Below are 26,259 nucleotides of genomic sequence, written 5' to 3' on the forward strand. Positions count from 1 at the left end.
GAAGTCGTGCTCCTTTCTTTTATACTAGTCAATGTACTTGGCCAGTGTCAGCGCACAGTGCGCTCCTGATCTGTTGAAGAACAGAGCTTTGAAAGTAGTTTTATTAGTCTGTCACCTGACCTCACCTCTGGAAGACCAGGCTGAAAGCAAAAAGGCCGTCAAAGTTTAAATGGGCGTAGTATATCTGCCAGAGCCTCTTTCGGAAAGATGCCAAGCTTCTGCTGATGTCAGCGTCTTTAGGCCTTTTAGAATGAAGTCATTGATTGTAAAACAGATTTACTAAACTATCAAATACCATGTAGTTAAGAATATGTTAAATTGTTCCCCTACGTTGGTCACAGCAGTCAGCTACAAAGTGAATCCACTTTTTCACTCATTTTTTCTACACAAGAAGCTGTAAATAGCAACGTTCTGTAACTCGTAGCAGCGGTCTGCTGAATGCCGTAATTGACCATCAGAATCAAGTATTCAATAAAGCGGTAGTCATTATCGTATAGAAGATGTTGTAAACCTTACAAATTCTTTAGTCAAATTCTTTTATTCATGATTTTGAATTACAAATATATTTCACTGGAGTCATGAAGCACTGAGGTTCCCTCCATGTCAGTAATGTTGTCATGCGTCAGCCAGTGTTCCTGCGACATGGTGTGGAGGCAACACAGATGTTGGCTGGATGGTTTGATGCTGTCGCCTCTGTCGATCAACGCCTCTCACATCTGCACAGCTGCCCCTACCAAATCCCCACACATGTGCAACACACACACACGCGCACACACACACACACACACACACACACACACACACACACACACACACACACACTTAGGATCAGTATGTCACACATTCGCAGCACCCCAGAGCTGGCCTGCAGTGACGATGAAAACAGAAGTGCAACACAGACTGGTGTTGGAGCAGAGAGTGCATTTTTCTACTATTGAACAGTTTGAAGCTTTGTTCTCAGTGAAGAAGCCGCATGCTCAAACACGGTGGAGATCCCTAAGCTTCAGTATCAACAAGCCGATGGAGTAAAGGTTTTTTTAACCACTTACAGTGAAGAGCACCATGAGTTTCACTTTGCCAATAGCTCCATCTCATCTTCATCAGTTTTCTGAAAAAGCTCATTGGGACCAAAGCCTGCAGTTTAAATATTTGTTTAACGAGATGAAACACTGTGCTTCGGCCAGAACATTCTGCCGTTGTTTTGGGTTGAGGATAACCGTGACAGTTTTGTTATTTGTGAGAATATTTAGATTTATGTAGTCTATGTTTCTATTTAAACACTTGATTTTGAAAAGCTTTATAAAATGGCATTTCTTCATGGTTTAACCCAATTAACAGAATTCATTTCTGGTGATGAATTGTTTTGGTGTGTTAAATCAGGCTTGTAAGTGAGTACAGAGTGTCCTCTGTGCTGTGTAATCTCATACACATCTATCTTTATACATGTATGTTTAATAGATCCTTCATTCAAGTGTCTCTGCTCTTTCACGGCTGCTTCGGCCGCAGGTGAGCAGCAGCAGCGGGAGGTATTTGTGCAGGATTGCTTTCACTTACTTTTTTTTTTACTCCCTCTGAAGGATCTGAATTCCAGGGCCCTCCACTCGCCAGTAGTAACAAAAATGAAAAATCATACCTCTCTTCTACTCCTCATACTACTGGTATCCATCGCCATCTCGCAGCCCCCCCCCCGAGCAACACTCAACATGTTTACCTCTCACACACAGTTGCACACGAGGGTGAAACGTCTCATTTTTTATCGGGACTGAATGTGCCTTCAGGCTGCGTGAGCGAATGCCAACGCAATTGTCGCATTGCTTATTTATGTGAGCTGTTGACAAATTAGCTGTGTGTTAATCCAGATTTGTTATTCGATGACATGAATTTCAATAATGAGCTGAGTTGACAGACTGACCCTGAAAGGAAAGCCATGGTTTTGGCTGCTCCCTCAGTTTAATGACATAATAAATTGCCACGGGAGGTAAACAATGTCTGTATGCAAGTAGGGCATCCACTCTGCACTATTTTTGGGTGTGAACTGGAGTGACGATGTTATTATTTGCAAATCTGAAATGACATTTTGGCAAGAAACGCTCACTCGCTTTCATGCCCAGAGTTAGATGAGAAGATTAATACCACTCTCACGTCTGTCCAGTCAATATGAAGCTACGGGCATTGGCCGATTAGCTTAGCTTGACTGGAAACGGTTTATCTGGCTTTGTCCAAAGGTAACAAGATGTGCCTACCAGCGCATATACTTGTAACATTGCAGGGACAAGCACGTAAAGACGCTTTCACACTGAGCGAGCGAACCAATCACAAGACTCCGCTGGTGATGAATTTGAATCTGCGACTTGTTCGCAGTTCAACATTTCCGCCAATGCTTTCATGGGAGATTTTATTACAAGAACACTGTCACCTAACCGGCTTGTTAAATAATAAGAGATGTCTTCGTACACGTACATCCGGCTGTGTCCCATCTTCTTCTTCTCTTCAGTTTTATGGCAGTTGGCATCCATAAGTGTTGGGGACTGTCCCCTATTATAAAGATATAGTGGAGTAATGTCTGCCTGAGCAGAGAATGACGTCACTCTGCCGCTGCTTTGTTGACTTAGCATTGACATCATCCTTTCCTGAGCCCTAACCTTAACTTTTGAACCAAGTCGAAGGAACTGTTAAAACTTACTTTTCAGCTTTAGATTTAAAACTAAGCTGGTCCTCACAATGATAGGAGAACAATAGCACACAGACACACTCACACACATGTCATTCCCCCTTGATTTTGTTTGTCTGCACTGTTGGTGAAAGAATGTGTCTGTAAAGTAATCAACATCGCGGCGCCTGTCTTCACTCATTTTAATCCTGCATCTATGTGACATGTATGGCTCTGAAAAAGGGGAAATGATAAATTCTATCTTGCTGTATATTTTTTGTTACATTTCTCAAGAAAAGTCTCATCAGCCAGTGCATTTACTCAACCTTCCTGTAACTTCACAGGACAGTTTGTTGTTCATTTTTTTTAACAACTTATCTCAAGAAGTCATGAGCGGATGTGGATTTAATGTTGTGCACCAGTAGACCTCTGACCCAAGATCCTTTGATAAAATGTTTCCGTGGATCCAGTTAATCTTTTTTTCGTTTTTGAAACCGCATGAATTATGCAGCTTTCACATTCTGGTGGTAAAGTCCTTGTCAAAGGTCAAACAGGAATCAATTCATGCAACATTTTATTGGGAAGAAAAAAACAGAAAGACGAATAATTTGCACAATTTTGTTGTCTGGATGACAGAGAAAATGTTTTATTCTGTCCCTGCAGGGGGTGATTTCACTGATTTCTTGTTTCTTTCTGATTACATGTGTGTTGATCAGGGAAATCAGCTGCTGCAGTGTTTGATTCGAATGAAATTGTTGCTACACAACAACCTGTTCATGTAATCTGCTGCACAAGGATAAAACAAAGAGATTACAAGTATGAGAAGCAAGATTAAAATAGCAATGAACATTAAAGTTCTATTAAAGCAACACAAAGCATTTGTATGTGAAATTTTAATGGCACATAAAATAAGCCATTAAAAATATACATATTACATAAAGTGAGAGGCAGCACTGCAAAGCTCCACTTTAAGCACTGTTTAGGAATCATAAACGTTCTTTCACACATTCTCTTTCTCACTCTATCCGACTACGCACACATTGTGTGCGTGTGAGCTCTACTCATGGTGCTTCAATGCCATCCATCCTTAGTAGCCTACTTACCTAACAGACTGTTTATGCCATTTTTTGTGGGATAATCCCCGAAGCAATCCCCTTTTCATAGTGCCTGGTATCGGGAGTTGAAAGGACCTAAAATAAAGCCAGAAGTGGTATTTTGATAATTCCACTCCTTCAATTAATGCATGATGATGAGATCAAGAAATTGAGAATGGGACACTGAAAAAACAATTGAAGTGGTAGAGGTCACCCGAGGCCCTTTCCTCATCATTTCACAATCAAGGCATCCATTCCTCTCTCGTCCACTGTTGACACTTGATCACCGTGAGCCGACAGAGTGAAGGATGTTTCTAAATCTCTCTTCTCCCTCAAGGCTGTTGGCTGCAGGCAGAACTCACGCTTCTTTTTCTCCTCCCGCCTGGCGTTCAAATCGGATTTCGCCGTTCTGTCGTATATATATTCCAAAAGCAAGAGATAAGGTAGCTCCAATCAGTTGGCGTCATTCTCCTGATTATTCGTGCATTGCTGTTGTTTGTGTTGCACGTGGTTTTCAGTGTAGGTACTCGTTTTACCTCGGCTCAAACACGTTATGCTTCTCAGAGGAGCTTGTGTTTTGGCTGCGAGCGGATTTTACTCGGCTCAGGGTGTTAAGCCCGCTTTGCTTTCTCCTCCTCTCCAAAAACAGGCTTTCTTACATCCTGCAACGTGTTGTTTTGTTCAGATCCAATATGCACCTCTCTGTGTGTCTCGTTCTCGCTCCTCTCCATTTTCCTTTGTGCTTGTCTGTGTATGTTTGAATCTGTCCCTGCATTATTACATTTGGCTCACTACCGTCTGACCGGAAGAAGAGAGGGCACCAACAGGGGGGGGGGGGGGGCGCTGAGACAGAGTCAGAGCAGATAGCGAAAGACAAACTGTGACCAGTGGACCGGTCGCTGTGTGATCCACATGGACAGGCAGTGTAGATCAGAGTCTGTCAGAGCTGCCAGGCAGGAATGTGTGAGAGAGGAGAGAAGTCTGTCAGGTAGAGGGGTTTCTTCCTGCATGACTCATCCTGTCTCAGACTGTCTTGGTTGCTGATCCACACAACACACCGAGCTCGTCTTTTTGATTGATATTCGCCGCTACAACAGAGCTCGTCCTTTACCACGACAGTGTGGTGGTTCCATGTTTGAAAGGGCCTGCAAGCCAAAACTTATGTTTTCATGTTTTTTCTGGCTGCTCAGGCTTGATTTAGTGAAGCTCTGCTGGGAACTACTCAAGATCCCCCCAGTTTGGGCAATGATTGGACCGTTCACCTTCATTTGTTTTCTTCCAAATGAGTTTGACTAACATGTTGAACTTATGTACAACCTGTTTGACTGTTCATGTTTGTTACTCTAACCTATTTGTTAGCAATGGTTCCATTTTTGGGTATATCAGCAATTATTAGAGCTGATGGCCAGAGCTCCAAAAATAAATGTAAACTGATGCTGTGACCTTCCTTTAAGATAGCAGCACTATGGAGCAGTGTTTTGATGAGAAAGTCCTTGTTTTTATTTTCATATCTCATGCACTACATGTACAAGGACACATTATTCCACTCATCCACGGTCAACGGTAAAGTGCCAGCAACCGTATCAATGTGCCCACCGAAGGTCCTGGGAAGAGAAGTATCATTAGCCGCAGGTTTCATTGAATAAGTAAAATTGTCTTTTCAAAATAGTTTTGTTAGGTCTCAAGGCTACACAAGGTGAAAAACAGTGAAAACAAACAGTATTTGTGTCCAAGAAAACTCCACAGGGTACCTATTTAAATAAAGTGCAGGCACGTAAGACACCGAATCTATTAGCTAATAATCAAACATCAGCCAGCAGTGCGGCTAAAGGTGTGATAGTGCTTCCCGTTGGAATAGATTAATACAGATAAATCTGGTAGGCCAGCTTAATAAACATGTCACACCACAGTCTTTAGGGTGTAATTAATCTGTGTCAACATCATTCAGGCCAGATTTACATTTTTATCTTTGGACAGCTTGCAAGTGTGGGCAAAGGCTTCACAATAGCAATTCCATTTGTGTTCAGCCAAGACAAAGCCTGTGAATGTATGTGTTCACTAAAGTCTGTTGTTTGCCATGTTGTTGGCCGTTTGTTGCTTTGTTGCTGCACATTAAGCTGTCTATTCAGGATGGCGTGAGCAGCATGTTTAGTGAGCCGCATTCAAACAAAGTGGAAACCAAGTCCAAGTGGCACCAATCAGGAAGCGGCCTTGGTCGTGTTTTGGGGCGCGCACTTAAAAGAGGTGTATCGACCGTTCGTAGAGGTGCCACGCAACTAACATGAGAGCGAGGGAGATGTCAGGCACCTGAGAAGAAGTTCAAAATAAATCAAAACACGTTTTGTCTTTGCTGCACTGTCTTACTCCTCTTTGTATGTGTGTGTGTGTGTGTGTGTGTGTCTATGTGTGTCCCAGCAGATGTTATGGAGGGGAAGAGCGCCATTCTACTGGGCATGAGTCAGTGGAACTCAAATGACCTGGTGGAGCAGATTGAAACTCTGGGACACATGGAGGACCAGTCGCACGGTACACTTTGCACACACACACACACACACACACAAATACATTTGTAATCACACTCATGAGTCACTGTGTGCTGGTAATGGTGGCTGGACTGATTGTTGCTTCTATTTAAAGCTGCATTAAGTCATTTTTAACTCTAGGGAGCAGTAAGAGTAAGAGAGGTGTAACGGGTACAAGACAATATTGGCCTACTTGCATTCGGGCCCACAGTAGCCGTCCAGATAAACACTGTAACTGGGCTGCGTTAATGTGTGTCAACAATATTTCTTGGTTTCTTGCAAAGTGAACTGTGAAGTTAGCACAATGCTTCCATTTATCTTATCTGGTAGGATCATTTGCATGTATTTGTCTGTCTAACAAAGTGCATTGCTGGATGTTGTTGCACTGCGTTGTGAGAAAGTTGAGCCAGGATCCACAGAACATAGTGTTACTGTCTGTCTAGATGCAGCATTATCCAGCAGGAACAGAGCAATATGGGCATGCTTTCTGGCAACCTAACATGCGTCCTATATTCACGGGCAAATAGCGATGGCTCGGTCCACCAACTCCTGGGTAAAATATCTTTCCAAGTAGTTCAGATGAGATCATCTGAAGTGAAAACAATTCCATGTTCCTTGCTTGCAATGGGAGAACATTTGTTAGTCTGCTTTAGATGAGCGTGAATAAATGTAGCGAGCGGAAACAAAAGATAAACATAATGGTGGCTGAGATTTAACATGCAGATATGCGACGCATTTCAAGCTCAGTGTTCCTGCTGCCTGAGGAAGAACGCCGAGCTCTAAACATGTCTGTCCTCTCTAGTCATTTAAGGCATCACCTAAAATATAATTCACTCTTTTCAGGCAAAGAGGCTTCACTTCTGTTTTAAGTACCGTGACATTTCAAACAAAACCTGACAAGATGACAGATGGGTTAAGCACAGATAGGTGTGGATGCTCAGCTTCACTTTGGCTCTCTGTTTTTGCCCAAACCATTCATCAAATGCCTCAATGAGGCACCAAAGAAGTAAATATGGGAACAGCTTCTGTGCTCAATGAACAGAATTCCCCCCCTCCCCTTATTTTCATTTGAATGTTATTTCAACCCTTCCTCGATGCTCTCACTTAAAGATCGCGAGGACTAAAACGACAACTGCTGTTATTTACTTTTGCCTCAACCCCAGATTGGACGACTTTTCTTAATTCTTTTTTTTTGGAGAATAAGCTTCTTCTGTAATTCAGTTAATCCTCTACATCTGCTCCATTAGTGTGTTGAAAGTAGAATCGTTATCAATAAATGCACAAATGCTTTGTCTGTACAGTCTGTACAATCTGTACAGCAGTTGGAATATTTGTGAAGCAAACAGCATCGCCAGGAGGAATATCATATTTCAGCTGGTTTTCATTTTAGTCTTCAACACAGAGTCTCCTGATGAATTCTACTTGCAAGAAAGTTATTGAATTAAATTCATTCATCAAAGTCTCTGGCGTGATTATCCACAGTAACTGAATAACATATCACCCAGAGGTTTAACAGCACAGTATTTTTCAGACACAATAAGAGCATATCTGTTCGTGAATCACAAATTGGATTTACTCTCACTCTCCATTAAGGGTTCAAAGCAATGTGTGAAGTGGCTCAGTTACCTATCAACCATAAAAGTAAAGAAAGATTTTTTTTTTTTTGCTTCATCAGCCAAATCCTGTTTCCTGATCACGCCAGACAACAGGTGTGGCTTTGAATTGGATGGCAGCAAAGAAACAATCATCCTATTTAACCGTATAGAGCAAAATCAATGATACAAACATAGATTCAATACCAACTGTGCTTTACAGATCCTCAGTCCTGTGCTGATAGCGTGGCACTTTTTGGGGGGTTTTGTTTACTGAAAAATGGACCGGCTTGCGTCATAAAGGTCAGCGCTGAGGTTTGACAAACTGGAGTGGAAGCTTTTAATCACTGTGCTTCAGTGCGAGCGTAGTCTGGTCCTGCAGAGATGAAAGAAACGGCTCCTGTAGGGATGCTGTAGCTACTAAATCATGTGGTGGTAACTGAAGGAGTGGGTACACTGTGAATATTTTACACCCCCCACACATCCCATCAACAAACCACTCGTGAAAACCAGTAATGCACTGTGAAGTGGTCCACTGCCGCAGCAGCACAAGTCAGTTGTTGAAGTGCTCCAGAACAGTGCCAGTGCCTGTCAGAACAAAGGAAGAGCTGCCTTATTTAAACAATGTTTTTTTCATTGTCTATCTTAAAGCTTAAGTCTTGCTATACTTTTCAAAATCAACAATAAATGAATCCGACTATCCAAAACATAGAATATCGTTAGTCTTATTCTTCAAAGGTTGACTCCATCAGCTTTCATTTCCCGGTGTTTCAAATGGAAAAGCCCACTCAGCCATTAGCAAAAAGCAGTGACGTAGGTTACCAAAGTAAGCTAATCAATAAGCTTATGAATAATGTGAACGCCATCACTAGCAATATCAGAATATTTTCGCCGCTTTACTTGCCATCAGACGGCCCTATCCGACAAGGAGCCGAAGCCGTGATGTCGCTGAATTCAAAGGCACCCAGACTTCATTGACAAAACAATAATTTCACCTCGCAGAACACGTGAGATGCTTGTCTATCGCTGCATCGATCGGTTGGTTAGTTTGTGGTATTGCGTGATTTTCATCTACAAACAAACGTGGCGTCCACAGCAGTACATTGCTTAGCCTCCGTACCGGTACCCCTGTCTGCTTTTCCAAACAGGGAGTGTGCCAACTGCCATCTACTGTAGGTAATACACCAACTATGGATAAGGATGTATGTAGCCATGTCATCATGCAGAAACCTATGTCAGGTCAAGTGGGAAGACGTTTTTAGAAGGGCTTAGGAAGATAGCATTTAGACGCTAAAATATACATACTTCTAACAAAATGTAAATATTGGGATTTGAATACATAAGGAGCACAATACAGAATGATATACAATGTGACATTTGTTTCTGATTCTGAAACGATTGCGCGAGAGTCTATGAAGCTACAATAGGATTGGCTAGTCTGCGTACGAGGGGCGGGACTTAATGAATGTTCAATAATCACTCAACTAGCAACTTCCAGCTCATTGCTTTGGCTTTACGACCCACAACTTTACTGTTATGTTTCAGTTTGTTTTGGGCCGCAGCAAGCACACAAATTTGACAACCGGCTAGTGACACAGTTACACAGAGGAGCATTTAGCGGCTAAAGGGACAGATATATTTTCTGAGTTGTTATTCAGACCAGAAGCATGGCTAAAAGACTTACATTCATCTGTTGGACATAGATATGACTCCCTTTGAATGCTATTGTTGCTCTGTGTCTGCTGGAAGAGTAAAAAGGCTACAAGTTCACCACATCAACATATATACCATATTGATATGTCAGTGTTCTAGTTCAGTTAAAATAATGATAACGCTGAATATAAAAACACATTACAAAGCACACAGCAAGGTGACTGAAGAGAGTTATTTATTGACCAGGACAGCAGGTTTATGTAGTTGACAACTTCCTGCCACCGTCGTCAATTACTGTAAATCTCTTGGCTCCCGCATCACAAGTCGCATCACAAGAAATGAGGGCCTAACATTGTCCACCACCATTGCTGACAGGGTGTCTGGTATTGGAACAGGTACTTACATCAGTGGTGCTTATACACAGATGATTATACACAGTGCTCATTGAGGAAAAAAGACCCGCTTTAGTCTGGGGATTTGTTACCTAATGTGGAGTGTGTGATGTATGTCTGTAGGGGTTTAAAGCTGGCGTCTACCCACAGTGGGAGACGCTGAAACTAACTTCATTACGTATTCACACACTGTCTGTTCTATAAAAATGTATGTGCACCCGGCATAATAAAACTGACACACACCAAGACCATCTATCACTATCTTTTTATAATGTATGAAAACATTATGAGTATGCTGGCCCATCTTCTTGATGAACTAGAAAGGGAGAATTGGATGATCCTTTCGTTATATAATCAATGTGTGTCTCATACAGCAGGTGCTTTACATTTCATCAACACTAAAATGGCAAAGCATTTGTGCAAACACTAGTAATATCTTAATCAATATAAACGTATTATCAGACCCTGAATTCAGCACTGTGATATATTTGTCCACTCAAGAAACAAGGAAACATTGGACTGCTGGTTCCAGTAGACTTTTATGCTCATAGGTGGTTGTTGACTGCAATGAGAATGTAGCTTGAACTGTCTAAGTTATGGTAATCACGTTCTCTCTCTCTCTCTCTCATCGCCAACAAAGTCAAACCAAAAATAGAAACACTCCCCAACATGGTGCTGCATACAAATGTGCAAATGCCTGCTGAGGTTCTTTGGTTGTTTGTTTACATCCTACACTCGTGGGGGCACAGGAACACACAGATTTAGCTGTGTGCAACTGGTGCATAGCAACCAAAAGGACAAAATGAAAATGCAAAGCAACACCAACAATAGCGGCTGCAACAAAAGTGGTTGAGGTCTCGGCAATCTTGAAATCGGATATTCATTATTTTTGAACTCCAAAATGTCCCGCTCAGTACGTACTGTATGTTACTTCATTACTTTAATTTTGTCCATGTTGGGGCAACACAACAAGCTGTAAAACACATCAGTGACATATTATCATCTTATGACGTTGACATGGAGAGTTGACCCCCAGCAGGTCAGGTAGCGTTCATTGAGGTTATCGAGCGTTTAACCAAAAACTACTGCTGCTGAACATGATGCTGAGAATGAACCAAAAACAATGGAGTTGTGAGCCAGATGTGCGGAAATAGAAGTAAAAAGACACTATAAAGCTCCATTGAGCTGAGGGGAACTGCAAAGTGACCCATTTCACTTAAAAGTTGTCATATAATCAGTGGAGCTTCTATTTCATCCAAATGTGTCTTGATAGTCTGCTCCGTTGCAGGGATACTGTGATGTTCAGTTGCCATCTCTGAAAAGTCTCTGAGTCACTGCAGCTGCAGCTACCAACATGCATAATTACGTCATTGCTTGTGATTTATTGTTGGTGGTTCGTAGCGACAGGTGAGAAGAAGAGGAAACCTTAAAGGTGCGGCGGGACTACTCTCCGCCTGTGTAGCATTTGAGCGGCGACATCCACTACCCTTTCATCTCCATCTATTTGTCGGTTCCTCAAAAGCGTCTCTGGGTTTATAACCTCTCTCCCTTTGCTCTCCATTATGCCCTCATTCCCTCTTTTGTTCTCCTCAGCTTCTGTAACCATCCATTTCACCCCCGGCTGCTCCCTCACCCCCCTCCCATCGCATCACCTCATCGTGTTCTTATACTTTCCCCTCTCTCTATCTTCCAACATTCATTACCCCACAAGCCATGGCCGACTGTAAACACTTTCCCTCCCAATAGAAGTAAACAGCGATGGAAACCTCAGTGATGGAGAGAAATGAGGAATGCCTGGAGCAAAAACTGCCCCTTATTTTCCACTGTAGTCTTCCTGATCTCTTCTCAGTGGCGTCCGGTGATTCAACATCATCCACTGCCCCAGCATCTCATTGACGCCTTTTTCCCCCCACTTCATTCAGTGACGGATGCTGTGTAATGTACATGATGTATGTGAGGATGTAATTTCACACAAAGTGACCCGGAGAGAAATGTATTGTCTATCTTTCTATGGAGCACCACAGCTCTCTCTGCTACATGCACGCTTTAGCTCTATTCAGAAACACATGCAGAGCGAGAGAGTGAAAGAAAACATACATTTAAGGTCTGAGACTCATCTGTATTCTGCCCACCGCTCTTCCCTTTGGTCATTTTTAGCACTCAATGCTCGCACCCTCTCACTTTAAATGAATATTTCTTCCTTTCGTCTTTTTCTTGGAAACAAAAACACTTAGAGAGGCTTCTCGGTTGCAAAGACAAAAGCAATTTCTCTGCAGAATTAGAGTAAAAGACTGCAAACAAATAAGAGAGAGAGGTGAGGTAATGAAAACAACTGACTCCATGTCAGGAGTATCTGCCTCATTTTGTAAAAGGCTCTTTCTCCAGTATGTCTGTATTTCTTTTGCTCTGTATATCGTCTGCATATCGTTTGTGCAAGTCTGCATTTGTGTGCATATGTGCACGCTGGTCTCATCGAATAAGAAGTAAGAAATGATGAGAGCAGATAATCACACCCAAACAACACTGTTGTTGCCTGGAGCTCCGGGGAGGGGGGGGGGGGGGGGGGGGGGGGAGGGGGGGACTATAAGAGGGAGAACGACTGTATGAAATGAGAAGCAACAACCCCGTGCTGAAAGCCCTCTCTGCTCCATAGCTTTCTCCCGCTGATGGTTAACACCTTCCTTGACCCTTTTAGATATGTTGATCGAGCGTGAGTGTTCATGTGCTGCAGAAATGGAACTTGAGTGAAAGGATCTCTGTCTTTTAACCGTGGCACATAAAACAATATTTGACCACTTCTGCTTGTTCTGTTTTTGTCTTAGTATTATAGTTACATATTTACACCTTACATTTCCGTTAACCATCGTAATCTTTTAAGTGGCCACAAATAAATGAATAAATGCCACAAATAGAAACCAAAATAGGTATTTGGCAATTTCTGCCTGTTTTAACTTATGTACAGAGTTACACGTAACTAATATTTGAGGTGAGCGCTTAGGCCATGCACTGCATTAGAGTTTAAAATTATTTAATTTATTTAGATTTGATTTAAGAGCAGCAGATACAGAAGTACTTTTTGTAACATATGTGGGCACACTGGCTGTAATGTCCCAGGACCCTCACATCGGAACCGGAAAAACTCAAATACAGGAAGAAACCTTATAGGGAGAGCAACAGAGGAGGGATCCCTCTCCCAGGATGGACAGAAGTGCTATACATGTCACGTTAAAGGAGTTTATGCAGTTTTCCTCATACAAATCAAGCATCTCAGGATTTAGTTGGTCATACGTTTTACAAATTATAAAGCCATCTGATGCAAACGTGACCTTGGGCTATATGGATAGAATTGACTTGATTTCAACAGTTTTTCTTTTCCAAAACCGATACCAAAACATTGAGTGTTTGCCTATTTGCCTGATAAAAAACGTCCTTGTCTTCTCTTTTTCTCTCTCCCTTTAGTGTAAAATATCTTCCGGGAGCTCTGGCTACCACTTCTATCAATTATTCATGTGACATTTCAGGGTATATTTGTCAATATGTGCGATCCAGTCTTTTTGTTGAATGTCAGATCAGCATGTCCCCGGTTCTAGGTATCCAGCCTTCCACACATATATATATATATATATATACACCGTGTGTGTGTGTGTGTGTGTGTGTGTGTGGAAGTGTTTGTTGCAACATATAGACAGGGAGCAGCTGGGACCTGTTAGGGACAGACTGTGTGTGCGTGAGTCTGAACGTATGTGTCTTTGAGTTTATGTGCTGCATCGTCTTATGGTGTGTGTGTGTGTGTGTGTGTGTGTGTACGGGTCAGCCAGCCGGTTTGTCATGCAGTGGAGATGGTGGTGTCTCCCGGGGTCTTTTCGCAGTAGGGCAACATGACAGACCCTGATTCCAACAGCAGTGAGCAGATGGCTGAGCTTGTTAGGAGGCGTGCGCCGTACCAGGGGTCAGAGTGGGCTGTTCAACCAGTCAGGAGGCAGCATACCTCCAAACAAGCACCCTAACCTGTTGCTACTTAACAGCACACCCTTTTAAATCAAGTGATACATGACCTCTTCACATTTCCTTTCCCTAGCATCTGACCTGACATTCAAAAATATTTCTTTACTCATATTTTTAGCAGAAAAACCCTCATGGCAATGGCGATGTCCTCGGTCTTATTCGGACTGGGTACCTTTGTCAGATAAAGGTGAATATTGCACTCTGTTATTATCTTTTATAAAATAGAAATACAAAATTCCTTCCATGGACATCATGCATTTCTAGTGTTAACTGTACATTGCTGATAAAGATGTGCTCATGCAGAAGATTTGTTGTGCACTTTTCCCAGCCCAAATATTCACGAACAAATATGAAACCTGTTGCAGTAATTTAGATTTCACCGTCCACCAAATGTCTTTAAGTTATTCTTTATTTCCTCATGAGAGTAGTGAGCAAAAAACACAATTTGCAGGAAGCTTTTTAGATTTACCCATTAATCAATCATTGCACTTTTGTGTGTGGTAGCGTTCACCATATCGTCGCCCTATGGAGGAAATCTCTCAGTTGTTTGGGAGTAAATAAATTCAATCAGCAATGTTTCCAGCAGCAGCAGTCAGCTGAAAAACTGAATATTTTTCTCAGGAGTTGGTGGAGAACAAAACAACCTCATGCTATCTCTATCTTTCAATGTCATCATGTTAATTGAATGAATGACAAAGGTCAAAGGGTGCCCCTCCTCAAGACCACAGCTAGTTTTGTTCTTCATTGTACATTTTCCCCCATGTTTCTTGAAATCGTAGCATGTTTTGCTGAATTGAGCTTTAGACTTAGAGGCAAACATTATTTGCAAGGAGAAGCCAACGCTGCTCTTCTCTGTGCACGTTATTTCGGAAAAACAGAAAATTCACCGTGATACTGAATCTCTCTAATGAGGTGATTCACACTCTAGCAGGCAGCAAAATTGAGTACATTTTGCCATTTTCATACTCCCTGGGAAGATACAAATCTGTCGTCAATCTTCCCGATGATGAATGTAATATTTTTTGCATCTCCCTCTCATTCCCCTGCTCTTGTTTTCTCCCATCTGCCATCTCCCATATGTGTGATGGTGAAAAAAAATACTTTGCATGCTGGAGAAAAGAAGAGACATCCCCTAGTTTTATGGGATAATTACAATTTATATTAATGACAAACAAGAGGGTACAAACCTGGATCAACAGATCAATATTTCATCCTCTCTCATTCGGCTCTAGTAGACTCCTCTGTAGAGCCCTTTCATCTTCACAACCCTCTTTCTGGGGTCAATTTTCTCTTCCTCTCCCTCGAACACAAGTCAAGAATTACCTCAGACTGCAGTATGATAACGGATGCACTGTGTGTACCTGCAGTGAGTGTGCGCCTGACTGGGCTTTAAGCCACTGGAAATGGCCACGGTTGCTGCTGAACTACGGCATTGTTGTTAACTTTCCACAGGGAGTTTTCTAGGTTAGGTTGTTTGTAGGGGGAGAATGAGCGCAGATCAAGAGTTGCTAAATACCTCTAAGCTTCATGAAGTACATATTGACTGGCAGGACTCAGACCTCTGAGAGGATGCTCAGAGAAAGTAAATAAGAAAAGCCGACGGATTGTTAGAATTGTAAAAACGGAAATCGACCCAGTAACCGCACTAAGCCGGTTTATACCACTGAGCCGAGCCAAGCAAAAAGATGATTTTGTGACTTCCCTCCAATATCAGACAAATGTCTTAGGCTACTTATCGTTGGATTCACGAGCAGCACAGCATGTGTGCTGCTCTCACAAATGATGAGGTGAGCGAAGCTCTGCTATTTCCTCTGACAGTTTATCCTACAATCTGCTGAACGCAGCTGTTTGCTGCAGATTGGCAGCCAGTACATTTTTTTCGAACAATGCTATGTGTGAGATGCAGGGCTTTTGATATTGGTTGTGTTTGAGTGTGTGCTTGAATACACTATTATTGTCTTATCCTGTGCATTCTATGATAAAACAATTGCATACCTTTTTATTGCTCTTAATTAATAGAATGTCTGGCTTTAAAGATTGAGGTACAAGTGATTCATGATCAATAAACTTGATGTGTCTTGCAGCGTCAGAAAGCTAAACTACATTGGATGTAGCTGCAACGTTTCCCGTCCCCCAAATTAGAGAAATCATATTTCACTCAATCAGCCACAGGAATTGCAGTCTGTGAAACTTGCAATACAATTTAGTCCAGCCTTCTGCTCTAAGGCATTGCTCCAACCCTCCTAAAATAACAAAAATGTTCTGTCAAGAGTGTCATGCCATGCTGTTTCAGGGGATTTTGTCAGTGTGAAAATGATCAAATGGCTATTTCTTGAAGATTGGTCTCAACTTAAAGTGCCCTCTGCCCACATAAAATGATACCAGCTGCGGCAGTCACACTGGTATTGTTTTCACCTTGTGAGTCTGTGTGTGTCATCATGACAAAACGTGGCCCTGGAGACACCTACTGTAGCAGGAACTACCACAGAGTCGGTTTTCATTACTTTGCTCGGTGTTTAAGTGTCTGTCTGAGGACAGATTTTGTCACCGCAATATCATCACAACCATGCAACGTGCAGTCATGAAACTTTACAGGTGTGTAGTTGAGATAAAAATCAAGGTTGAGTTCGAATATGGGTGTAATCTGAGCATGTGCGCCAGAAGAAGGGGGGGGGGGTAGAAAGTGGCAAAAGGGCCATTGCCCCATTGTGTGCACAGAAATATTTTGAATATATCTGAGAGCAGCCAATCATACTGCGCAATTGGAGGGAAAGGTGTGTTTGGCAGAGCAGCAGAAAATAAAGATAACATTTAAGACTTGGACTTGATTTTCGGACATCGTAGTCAAATCATGAGATTTATATGTGACTTGACTTTAACCCCTGTTAAATATCACATATCATTTTTGAAAAATGTGATAAATTGCTTAGTCTTTAATTAAAGGATCAGAAAATAGTTTTAAAACATGTCCCAGATTAAATAAGTGGTAAACAATTCAGTTTACAATGATAAAACACAGAAACACTCAGATTGGTGAGGCTGAAATCAGAGAATATTTGGCTGTTTTTTGCTTAAGAAATTACTTAAATAATCCATTATTTATCAAATAGTTGCCGATTCATTTTCTGTCAACTAATCAAACTAATAATTGTTGCAGTTTACAGTAAACTGGAGTTTTTCTCATAGACTGTATAAAATATGGACCTAGTCTCCGTGACGTCATCCATAGATTTCTAAGGAACCGTTGTGAAGCTCAAAGTGTTTCTCTGGCTGTCGCCACCTTGGCAGTGACGACACAGCTAATTCAAAAATGTGCAAAGAGGTATCGACCTGGTACGGCAACCACCTGTCACTCAAAGCGGCCACTCCCTTAGTTATTAACTTTAAGCCTTTATATGATTAAAGTGGGTGAGTTATATAAAAATGTACCTTCTGCAAAATTATTTTTTATACCAGGCTGTAAACATGTGTATTTGTGCTTTAAAGATGGTCATCTTAACATGGGGGTCTCTGGGGATTAACTCACTTTTGGAGCCAGCCATCTGAGGAACTGCAGTTTTTGGCACTTCCGGGTTGGCTTCATTTCTCAGCATCTGCTCGCTGTCAAATTAAACCACACAGTTTTCCCCCTAAAATTCTTAACACGGTTTTCGGAGGAACTTTTCTGCCCAACCTCCCTCTTTCAGAAAAAAAGAAAACCTTCCTCCATTGATTTTCTTTTACTTTGTGACCAAAATAGTGCAGTGTGCTGAGTCCCTTGTGTGTGCTGAGCTGTTCCAGACAAGCAGGCAGTCGGAGGCAGGCTGTGGGCTGGGAGCGGAGTAGAAGGGAAATGACAGTGCGTGAATCTGTGTGAGCCTCCCATGACAGGCGGTCCCAGACGAGGAAGCCAAATAAACACAGAGCCCTGCCTTGAGCCTGGAGAGACAAAATAGTAAGAGAGACAGGAGAGAGCTCGGGAATAGGATGACACAGCCTGCAGAAGCTTCCGGAGAGGGTAATGAGTTTGGCCAGGTGCCCATGAAATGCTGAGCCGCACACACAGAGAGAGTGAGAGGGAGAGATGCTTCCAGTCGTCACAGTTGGGATGAAAATGTCCCCATCCCTTCATCTTTTTTTTTACTCTAGAAAAGAAGTCCATTGTTTTCTGCATCAAAGAGGTCAAAATCCAATCGCATGTGACGGCTGTAGATGCCGCAGCAGAAAAACAACCACGCTCCTGCTGTTAACTGTCTGTATTGACTTCTGAATCTTATGCTTATGACATTTGAGCCTAAAGGTACATAGACCCGTCACCCAGTTTGGAGTACGAATGAAGAGTAATGAAGAGGCATTAGTAATATTGACCTTATTCACCGATCAATATCCATTTTTGCTTGGTGCATCTGGATAAAGTGGCTCCTGCAGTGACCCTTTCTTTCACATTTTCTCCCTCTTTATCTTCCCTCTTTCCTTCCTTCCTGCCACTTCCTGCTTCTACCCTTTACTCATCCAATACAGAGGGTCTCTACCAGCTGGGTGGTCCACGCTGTGCCCCTCAGAGCAGCATTGAAGGACTGGAGGATACAGAGGTAGGATCATTATGAACAGCCTCTCAGTTCATCCACCAGCAGCCCAAGAACATGTAGAAGTACCCAGTTATTTGTCTTGCTGATATGTGGCCTTACAGGATGTTCCCTTCTTTTAAGTCTCTTTTTTCTTTACCTGAACCCTTTTTGCAGAGGAAATGTAAGACGCATGTGCTGCTGCTGGTGGTGCATGGAGGAAACATCTTGGACACAGCAGGCGGAGACCCCAGCACAAAGACTGGCGATGTGGCCACGCTGGCCTCGGTGCTGGAGAAGGTGACGCAGGCGCATTTCCAGGCCGTCGCCGAACACGTCAAGATCAAGCTGGTGCCGTGTCTGGCTGTGTGTGCCGAGGCCTTCTCGCTGGTGTCCAAGTGAGTGCTGTCGCCAGAACTGGCCCGGTTTACACTTGTCATTTCAAGTGTCTCCTATATCTGGAGAAAGACTTTTGTTTAAATTTGACCACATACACACTGCAGACAAATGAAATGACCCATATTGAAGAATTTTCGTTATAAAGCAGTTCTAGGTGCTAAATATATAATGCTCAATCCACGGAGAAATGCTCACAACCCGTATTCAGAAACTGCCTTTCAAACGAGCAGTCAGGATTTATGTACGGTTGTGATGTCACAACTATGCAGTCACCTGGTAGAAAGGTCGCTGAACTTCGGCCGCAGTCACGCTTTGAAGACGACAAAAGCACAAATGCGGAAGACCAGAAAACGCTGACCGATCAGAGCAGGCTGTGCAGAATAGAGCGTTTCAGACAGAGGGTGAATACAGGTATAGTCAGATGTGTTTTTCGAACAGTAAAGCATGTAAACATGTTCAAGAGAAAAGAAGGAAACACCTGTTGCACACCGTTAACTCTCACAGTCACAGGTTTATGAAAAGAACAACCGGTAGTTGCCCCCATAATTCAATCAAGGTATCTTGGGGCTCGGTATATAAGATGAATAATGGTTATTTCCTTTAATCTGTCACCCGTCTGTATATGTGTCTCCTTCAGCCAGATCACAAATCTAACTGAATCTGTCATAGTTTTCCCAAAACAACATGCTGCTGCTGCATCTGAAGATGTTCAGGAACTCCCAAAACATGCCAGAGGAATAACGTGTGCTAAAAAACAGTTACTCTAGCTAGCTAACAACTAACCATTAATGAACGCAAACACACGGATGGGCTGTGAGCGAGACTTTATGACACTCATTTTTATGCCTTCTCTATAAAAACAGCTTTTGCTGCCTTCTTCTGACGCTTTCATGTAACAGGGAGAAAAATGGATAATTTCAGTGACACTAAAGCTGCCGTTATCGGCTGCAACACCCTGTGAGTGGCTACTTCAAATGGCTGCTTATCGGCGTAGTTACTCTTGGGAGAAGTTAAGAGTTAAGTTGTGTGGAGAGACGGATGAATTAGCACTGCTTAAGCATCTGCTTAGTTCAGCCAGAGACACGCCAAGTAAACGACCAGTATGAGACTCGATGCAAAGGCTTTGCTCTTAGAGGGAGCTCTCAAAGAATCAGAGCGGCGACAAGGAAAACGTATTAAATAAACATTTTTAAATCAACAACAACAAAAACACACATAATGAGGACGATGTTGGACGAAGGAACGGTGTTGGAATAAGCAGAGTCCTAAGTGGGAAGCGTCAGGTCTGCTTGGCCGTGCTGTCCATCTGCGTGAACGTGATTGGAAGTTAGTCAGCTGGTGAGTGAGCATGAATTAGACGACTAATGTGAGTCTTTGGCGCCTCTGCTTATTTTTTCTTTTCCGGGTAGGAAAAACGCAGGTGTGAACAAGTAAATTGATGATGTCTGAATTCCATTCAGCAGCTTCAGTTTCAGGGTTCTGTTACTGTGCATCACTGTCACACTGTCATGGCTTAGTTAATGTTATTCGTAACACCTGTTCTTTTCCTACAATAATTCAAAACGTATGCTGTGAAAAAGGACTATCGTACGCTTCAAACTGATCGGTTTAAAAAATATATTTGACATGGTACTTAGGCTCCACCGCTTCCCTTAATAATTTGTCTTTACGTTTTCTAGTCTCCTGTTATGTTTCTGTATTCGACCGACATTCTCACTAGTTTTAGAGACAGCCTTAATTACCGTCAGGCAGTAATCAACGGAGTACGCAGGACTGTTTCAGGGGTTATTTGAGGAATCTGTCCAATATGAATGCACGCCTGCAAAAATTAGCATAGAGGAAAAAATGCCGGGATGGCTAAGGTAGTGAAGGTCAATCGACGAAAAGATATTGACCAAATACAGAGTGCAATGTGAATTAGTATGCTGAAGACATTTCTCAGCCCCTGCGAGCATGTGGCCATGTGGAATATTTAATTCGTAACCTTTTTAAATGCTGTTGTCTTTAATTGTTAATTCTCCCCTTAAGTCCTGGAGGCGGCAACATGAATGACTAAATGACATTATACAGTTTCCACTGATCCTGAGGCCTCTGCAAGGAATGTGTGTAGTTATCGGTTTACATAATCAGCTACTACTACTTCGTATTCAGGTTACATTTGTGGTGTCGATTTCAAAGTTGGAGTTAATTGTGGATGGTAGTACCTCAGTGATGAACAGCAGTCAGTAGATGATTCTTCCCTTATAATAAATTAAACAGTTTTATCTCCATTAAAAGTCACAGGTCTGATTTCTTGCTGGGAGGTGCGTTTGCTTTTTTCTTGTCTGCTGCCTGTGCAGAGAACTGCTGAAGCGTGACTAATGATTTCATTTCACATTCAATGCCACATGTCCCAGTGGTGACCAGTTTTATCTTTGACAGCGTCACTTAGTTTTCGCTGCTCTCCAATTATATGCAGAGGATGTTTTTGTCTGAAGTGTCACTAATCACCGAGACTGAGAGAATGTGTTTGGCAGCCAAGTCGAGGCTTCTGTCTGGTTTTTGTGATTGACGTTAGGCAGAGTGAGGCAGTGACTGGAAGCAAGACGAGTGTAAAGAGATTTGAGTTCTGTAGCTGCTCGACAGCCTGACGTCCGCTTACCTACCACCACATCCAGAGGTGAATTATTAAAAACAGCAACTGCTCATGGGAGTCGAGCAGAGCTGAGTTATTGCAGCATGTCTCGACTGTGGACGCAAACACACACATGAACACATACACAATGAAAAAAGACCCGTTCATATCAAAACCCTGCTTCCTGCAGGGGTTTTATTTGTCCATTTGTAGACTTTTGTTATCATAGCCTTTGTTGTTATAACCTCAAAATACAATTTACACTGCATTTTGTTGTTGTTTTTCTTCAATAATTTGAACCTTTCCACATTCTTAGGCAGCCAATCTAGTCAGTAAACTGGCCTTAACTTGATGTATTTGAATGGGTCCTACCAATCTCATACAATCCTTGCTTGACCCAAGTATAATATATTACATTACATTATATTACAGTCATTTAGCAGACGCTTTTATCCAAAACGACTTACAATAAGTGTGTTCAACATCAGTAGTCAAGAGAACTACGAGTCACCAGAAGTCATAAGGTCATATCCTTTGCTAAACAAGTATCTAAGAGCATAAACCAGAGCAAACGTACAGTGCAGAAACAAACAAATACAATAAGTGCTAAGTGGAAGGCTCAGGGTAGCACTTCTTGAAGAGGTGAGTTTTCAGCCTGCGCCGAAAGATGGGCAGCGACTCCGCTGTCCTGATATATATAATAGTATAAGAATTTGCATGTAGAGTGGAAAATGAATTGTATTTTAGAATAAGGCTGCAACCAATAAACTATGTTGTAAGAAAAATAAATTGGGTTGAAAATGGAGGACGAAATGTATAAAAAGAAACACACAGAAGAAGTATACAAGCTACAGTAATGGGGATGTGCAGTTCAGGGAGCACATTCGATAAAGATGCTCCTTGGGGAGTTAACAGGCATCAGCCCGTAATGATGTATGTATAGAAGCATCCTCCTCATGTGCTAAGCTATTGTTGACTTTACTAAGAGTGAATGTTCATGTTTCCGTTTCTTAAAGGGTAACTTTGGTATTTTTCAGTCTGGAACCTATTTCCCCATGTTTTTGTGTCTCAGTGACTAATGTGGACAACAATTTTTGAAAATGGTCCAGTATTGAGCGAGAGCGCAGCAACCGGCAGCCACAAAATGGGCTTCAAGGGTATTTGCGCAGCATAAATTTTCACTAAACGTGCTGGTTTTTGCCACCGACAGGCTAGGATTGATATTATAAGTGTCAACAAAATAGAAAGGAACCTGCAGAGAAGAAAATAAAATGTTTTTCCTTCCCCTTAACTCGAACCGGTCTCTTTGTTATTGGGTCGAAATCCCGCTCAAGGAGAAGTCCCCGTCTGAAATCTGAATGTCGGGCAGCAACAGGTCTCACTCTTAAACACATTCTTCCTCTGTGGTGCTCATAGGATCTAAGCACCCACAGGAACACCACCAGTCTCCCATGTTTCACAGCCTTGCAGCAGCTGGTTCAACTCACTTCTCGTCTCCTCCTTTCCATAATGTTGTCAGACACTTATAATAACAATCTGAGTTTGTCAGCGGCATAAAACAAGCACTTTTAGTGGATGCAAAGTTACATTGACACTGCACAATTGCATCTGCAGCACAGGATCAATACTGGACCAATTAGACAAGTTGTTGTACTCACTATTACTTACACAAAGAAAAACATGACTAAATACACTCCATTAACCACTACAACACAAAAGCACATTAACCAAACGTTTTTTGGGGCTCTGTTATTGGTAGGAATGACTACGCCCTTTGACTGTGTGACAAAAAATGCAAAGTTTATAACAGCTACCTGTGGACCTCAGCCCGGTAGGACCATTCGGTAGTCCAACCATGGTTCTCCCAGTCTATTCCTCGTATGAGAGCAGTGCCTAACAAGACTGAACTGTATAATCATTTGCTATACATGGTACATCCCTTGACAAAAGGTCTCTTTTTGTTTATTCATTATCCCTTTATAAATCCTTTTTAACATTTTTCACAATAATGTAATGTTCCTGTTACAGCCCGACTGATAATGGATTTTTGAGCAGTTATACTGATATTGATATTTCAGAGTTAATATTATATATATCGTTATAATATACCGGCTGACATATGACACGTGACACAAATCTTGAAATATATACCATGTGCGACATTTTACAGTGTAAAAATCAACATGTCAGTGCTGTCTGCTAGAAAAACTGCTGACTGGTTGTAAATGATCTCAGACCTAGTTGGGCATTTCTGTACTGCAATGTCTTGCACTGAACTCCACCAATATCTTGGTCTAGCCCTATTTTCTATGCAAAGTGAGACCTAATATTAAAGAAAACCAGTTAATTAACAGCTTGTTGAAAATCTCCTGAAAACAATGAGAAGAGGATATTTCTTTTTTTACAGCTCTACACAACATTTTGTTCAACTATACTTTTGCCAGTTAACAGTTTGCTCTAATGACAGTGTTGAACTTGTGGGTGTGCCCAGCCTCATTTATTTGCATGTCAACATAAACAGAGGAGTAGGCAGCCCCTCGGGAAGGAATTGCTGCTGTGTGGGTAATTCACTCTCATTCCAGCTAACAGCTTGGCTGAAAATCACACCACGGGACGGAGGTGGCAAAACCTCTTCGCGCCTTGAAGACAAACTTTCACATAAACAAACCACTTTTGCCTCAGTGCTTCATAATTCCTCTTGTACTGCAGGATGTCCCCAGAGAGAATGAGCATGTTCCTCAGCTTGTGTTGTCCTTGTTGCCATTTGTGCGCAAAGCCTGCTGTGCTCCCAAAGGCTCTGAGTGCTCATCATTAGCTCTGCCTGCTAATGAACGTACCTGGGAGTGCTGGCTAGGAGCTGGGTGTCAAAACAACACACGCATGTAATCCATAAACACACTCGCACAAATGCATCCCACACAAAAACAGTCGGAGCACGTCCAATTAACAGCGACGGTGAAAAGGCTCCCGAATTGATTTTCCTGTCACAGTCTGAAGAGAAATAAACATTTCAACTTTTGAAAACTTCATCTTAACAGCAGGAGAGAAGAATAAAATGGGTTATTTTTTTCAGTAGATTTATTGTCACGTTACCGGATCAGTTTTCTATCAGGGCGAGGAGACGGAGGAGGACGACGTGCTCTTGTCCGTATGCTCAGATAGTGACCTCGGTTCAGGGAGATATAGACTCATTATTCTGGCCATTGGTGGCTGAGGACATGCCGCTGCTATTTCTAGGCCCTCTCCCTAATTAAGAAGTCTCTGCAGAGGCCCATCGCTGTTCATTGTAACTGTGCAAACTTTTGCAGTGCTAAGCCAGGGAGAGCAATTAAGCAGGAATCGGACAGATTTCAGAGTTTTCAGTTTGACGATATATGGCGAGAGGGTGGCGGGGCAGCATAATAGAGTCCGTCTCAAGGTTATGCTGCGTGAGATGAGGTTGATTCGAGGTTTAATCGGCTCACTTGGCCTTATCTTCCCTCCAATGTTGGTAATGGATCTCTCCCATCATCACATTACCATGAAACCCAGAGGAAGACTTATACGTCTCTCAGTATGGGATAATATGGTAATTATTACTCTGCCTTTAGGAGTCTTTGACAGTGTTTCTAGAGAACATAACATAGTAATTACTGGAGAAGAAATAAACTGTAAAGCATTAGGATGAATGATAACCTGACAACCAATCTAAAGTCAACTATGTGGCCCAAAACAAAACAACAAATTAGGCTTTTTATGCAAGCGGAGGTCGTATTGATGTGTCACATAAGTGCACATCATTGAACACATCATGAGATATGTAAATATTAGTGCTGGGCAAGTTAACGCGTTATTATCGCGTTAACGCATTCATTAATTAACGCCGACAATTATATTATTGCGCGTTAACACAGTTTTATTTTTGTAATTATTAAGCGGAGATTTTTAACACAAGAACCAGGCAGCAAGCAGTGAACAGCTGTGTTTGTGTGTGTCTGTGTTTTCATGCTCTTCACAATTAAAGTAGATCATGCAATCAAACAATTTAACGTGTTTTTGTTTGGAATATGTATAATAAACATATCATTTAGTTATCGCTACTGAGAATTTAACAAACATTTAAAAAAAAAAGTAGATAGGTTTGCAGTTTTCAAGGTGTATATTTCAAATTGCATCTATTACACACATGAAGATAAAGTTAATTGCCCTTTTGTTCATATAGCAGTACTACACTACTTTTGAATTCATTATTGAACTTTGCAACAATAACAATTAATCGCACTAGTCAATATATATGTATATAGATGTATATGTATATACATATATATATTTTGGATGAACACGTGCTCTCAACTAATTAAAATATACAATCATATAGAATACCCCGATGCAGTTTTGCTCCGTCTAAAACGACATGTTTGAAATCACAGCTGCGACTGTATTGATCAACAGCATTTTAAAGGAAGTTAGAGTTAGGTCTATTAAGATTAATTAGTCTTTAAGCAGATGGAATGTTGATGGTTTGGTGGAGCAACCTTTTCAGAAGCACATGTTTGTGTAGAAAAAGATAATTATGATCTCCTCAAATTAATTAGGAACCATCGATTCTGAACAGAGAATAGCCGGCAGTCCACACAAACAAACAAATCATTTATGTGCGCTCCTTTGCCTGTAAAACAGTGTTTGCTCCGTCTTAATAGTGCTAACAAGAGCTTGCATAATCAAGTAATTATGCAACACAAATAATGAGTGTCTCACCTTGCATTTGTTGAGTAGTGCAGCTGGTGTTAAACCTCTGTTCCTCTTCTGTGACTT

The 26,259-nt window shown here is 41.8% G+C and overlaps 1 protein-coding gene across 1 annotated transcript in view; it reads left to right on the forward strand.

The window, feature by feature from the left end:
• The window catches only part of pitpnm3 (PITPNM family member 3), a gene marked incomplete at both ends in the record, with an annotated part of 67,156 nt that overhangs the window by 17,625 nt on the left and 23,272 nt on the right, over window positions 1–26,259 (forward strand). The window contains 3 exons of the mRNA XM_079166028.1: window positions 6,160–6,270; window positions 18,409–18,479; window positions 18,630–18,850. Coding sequence (XP_079022154.1) covers window positions 6,160–6,270; window positions 18,409–18,479; window positions 18,630–18,850 — 403 coding nt within the window. The remainder of the gene's footprint in view (window positions 1–6,159; window positions 6,271–18,408; window positions 18,480–18,629; window positions 18,851–26,259) is intronic.

The sequence above is a fragment of the Pholis gunnellus genome (genome assembly GCF_910591455.1).
Source record: "Pholis gunnellus genome assembly, chromosome: 9".
In the NCBI taxonomy this organism is placed as follows: domain Eukaryota; kingdom Metazoa; phylum Chordata; class Actinopteri; order Perciformes; family Pholidae; genus Pholis; species Pholis gunnellus.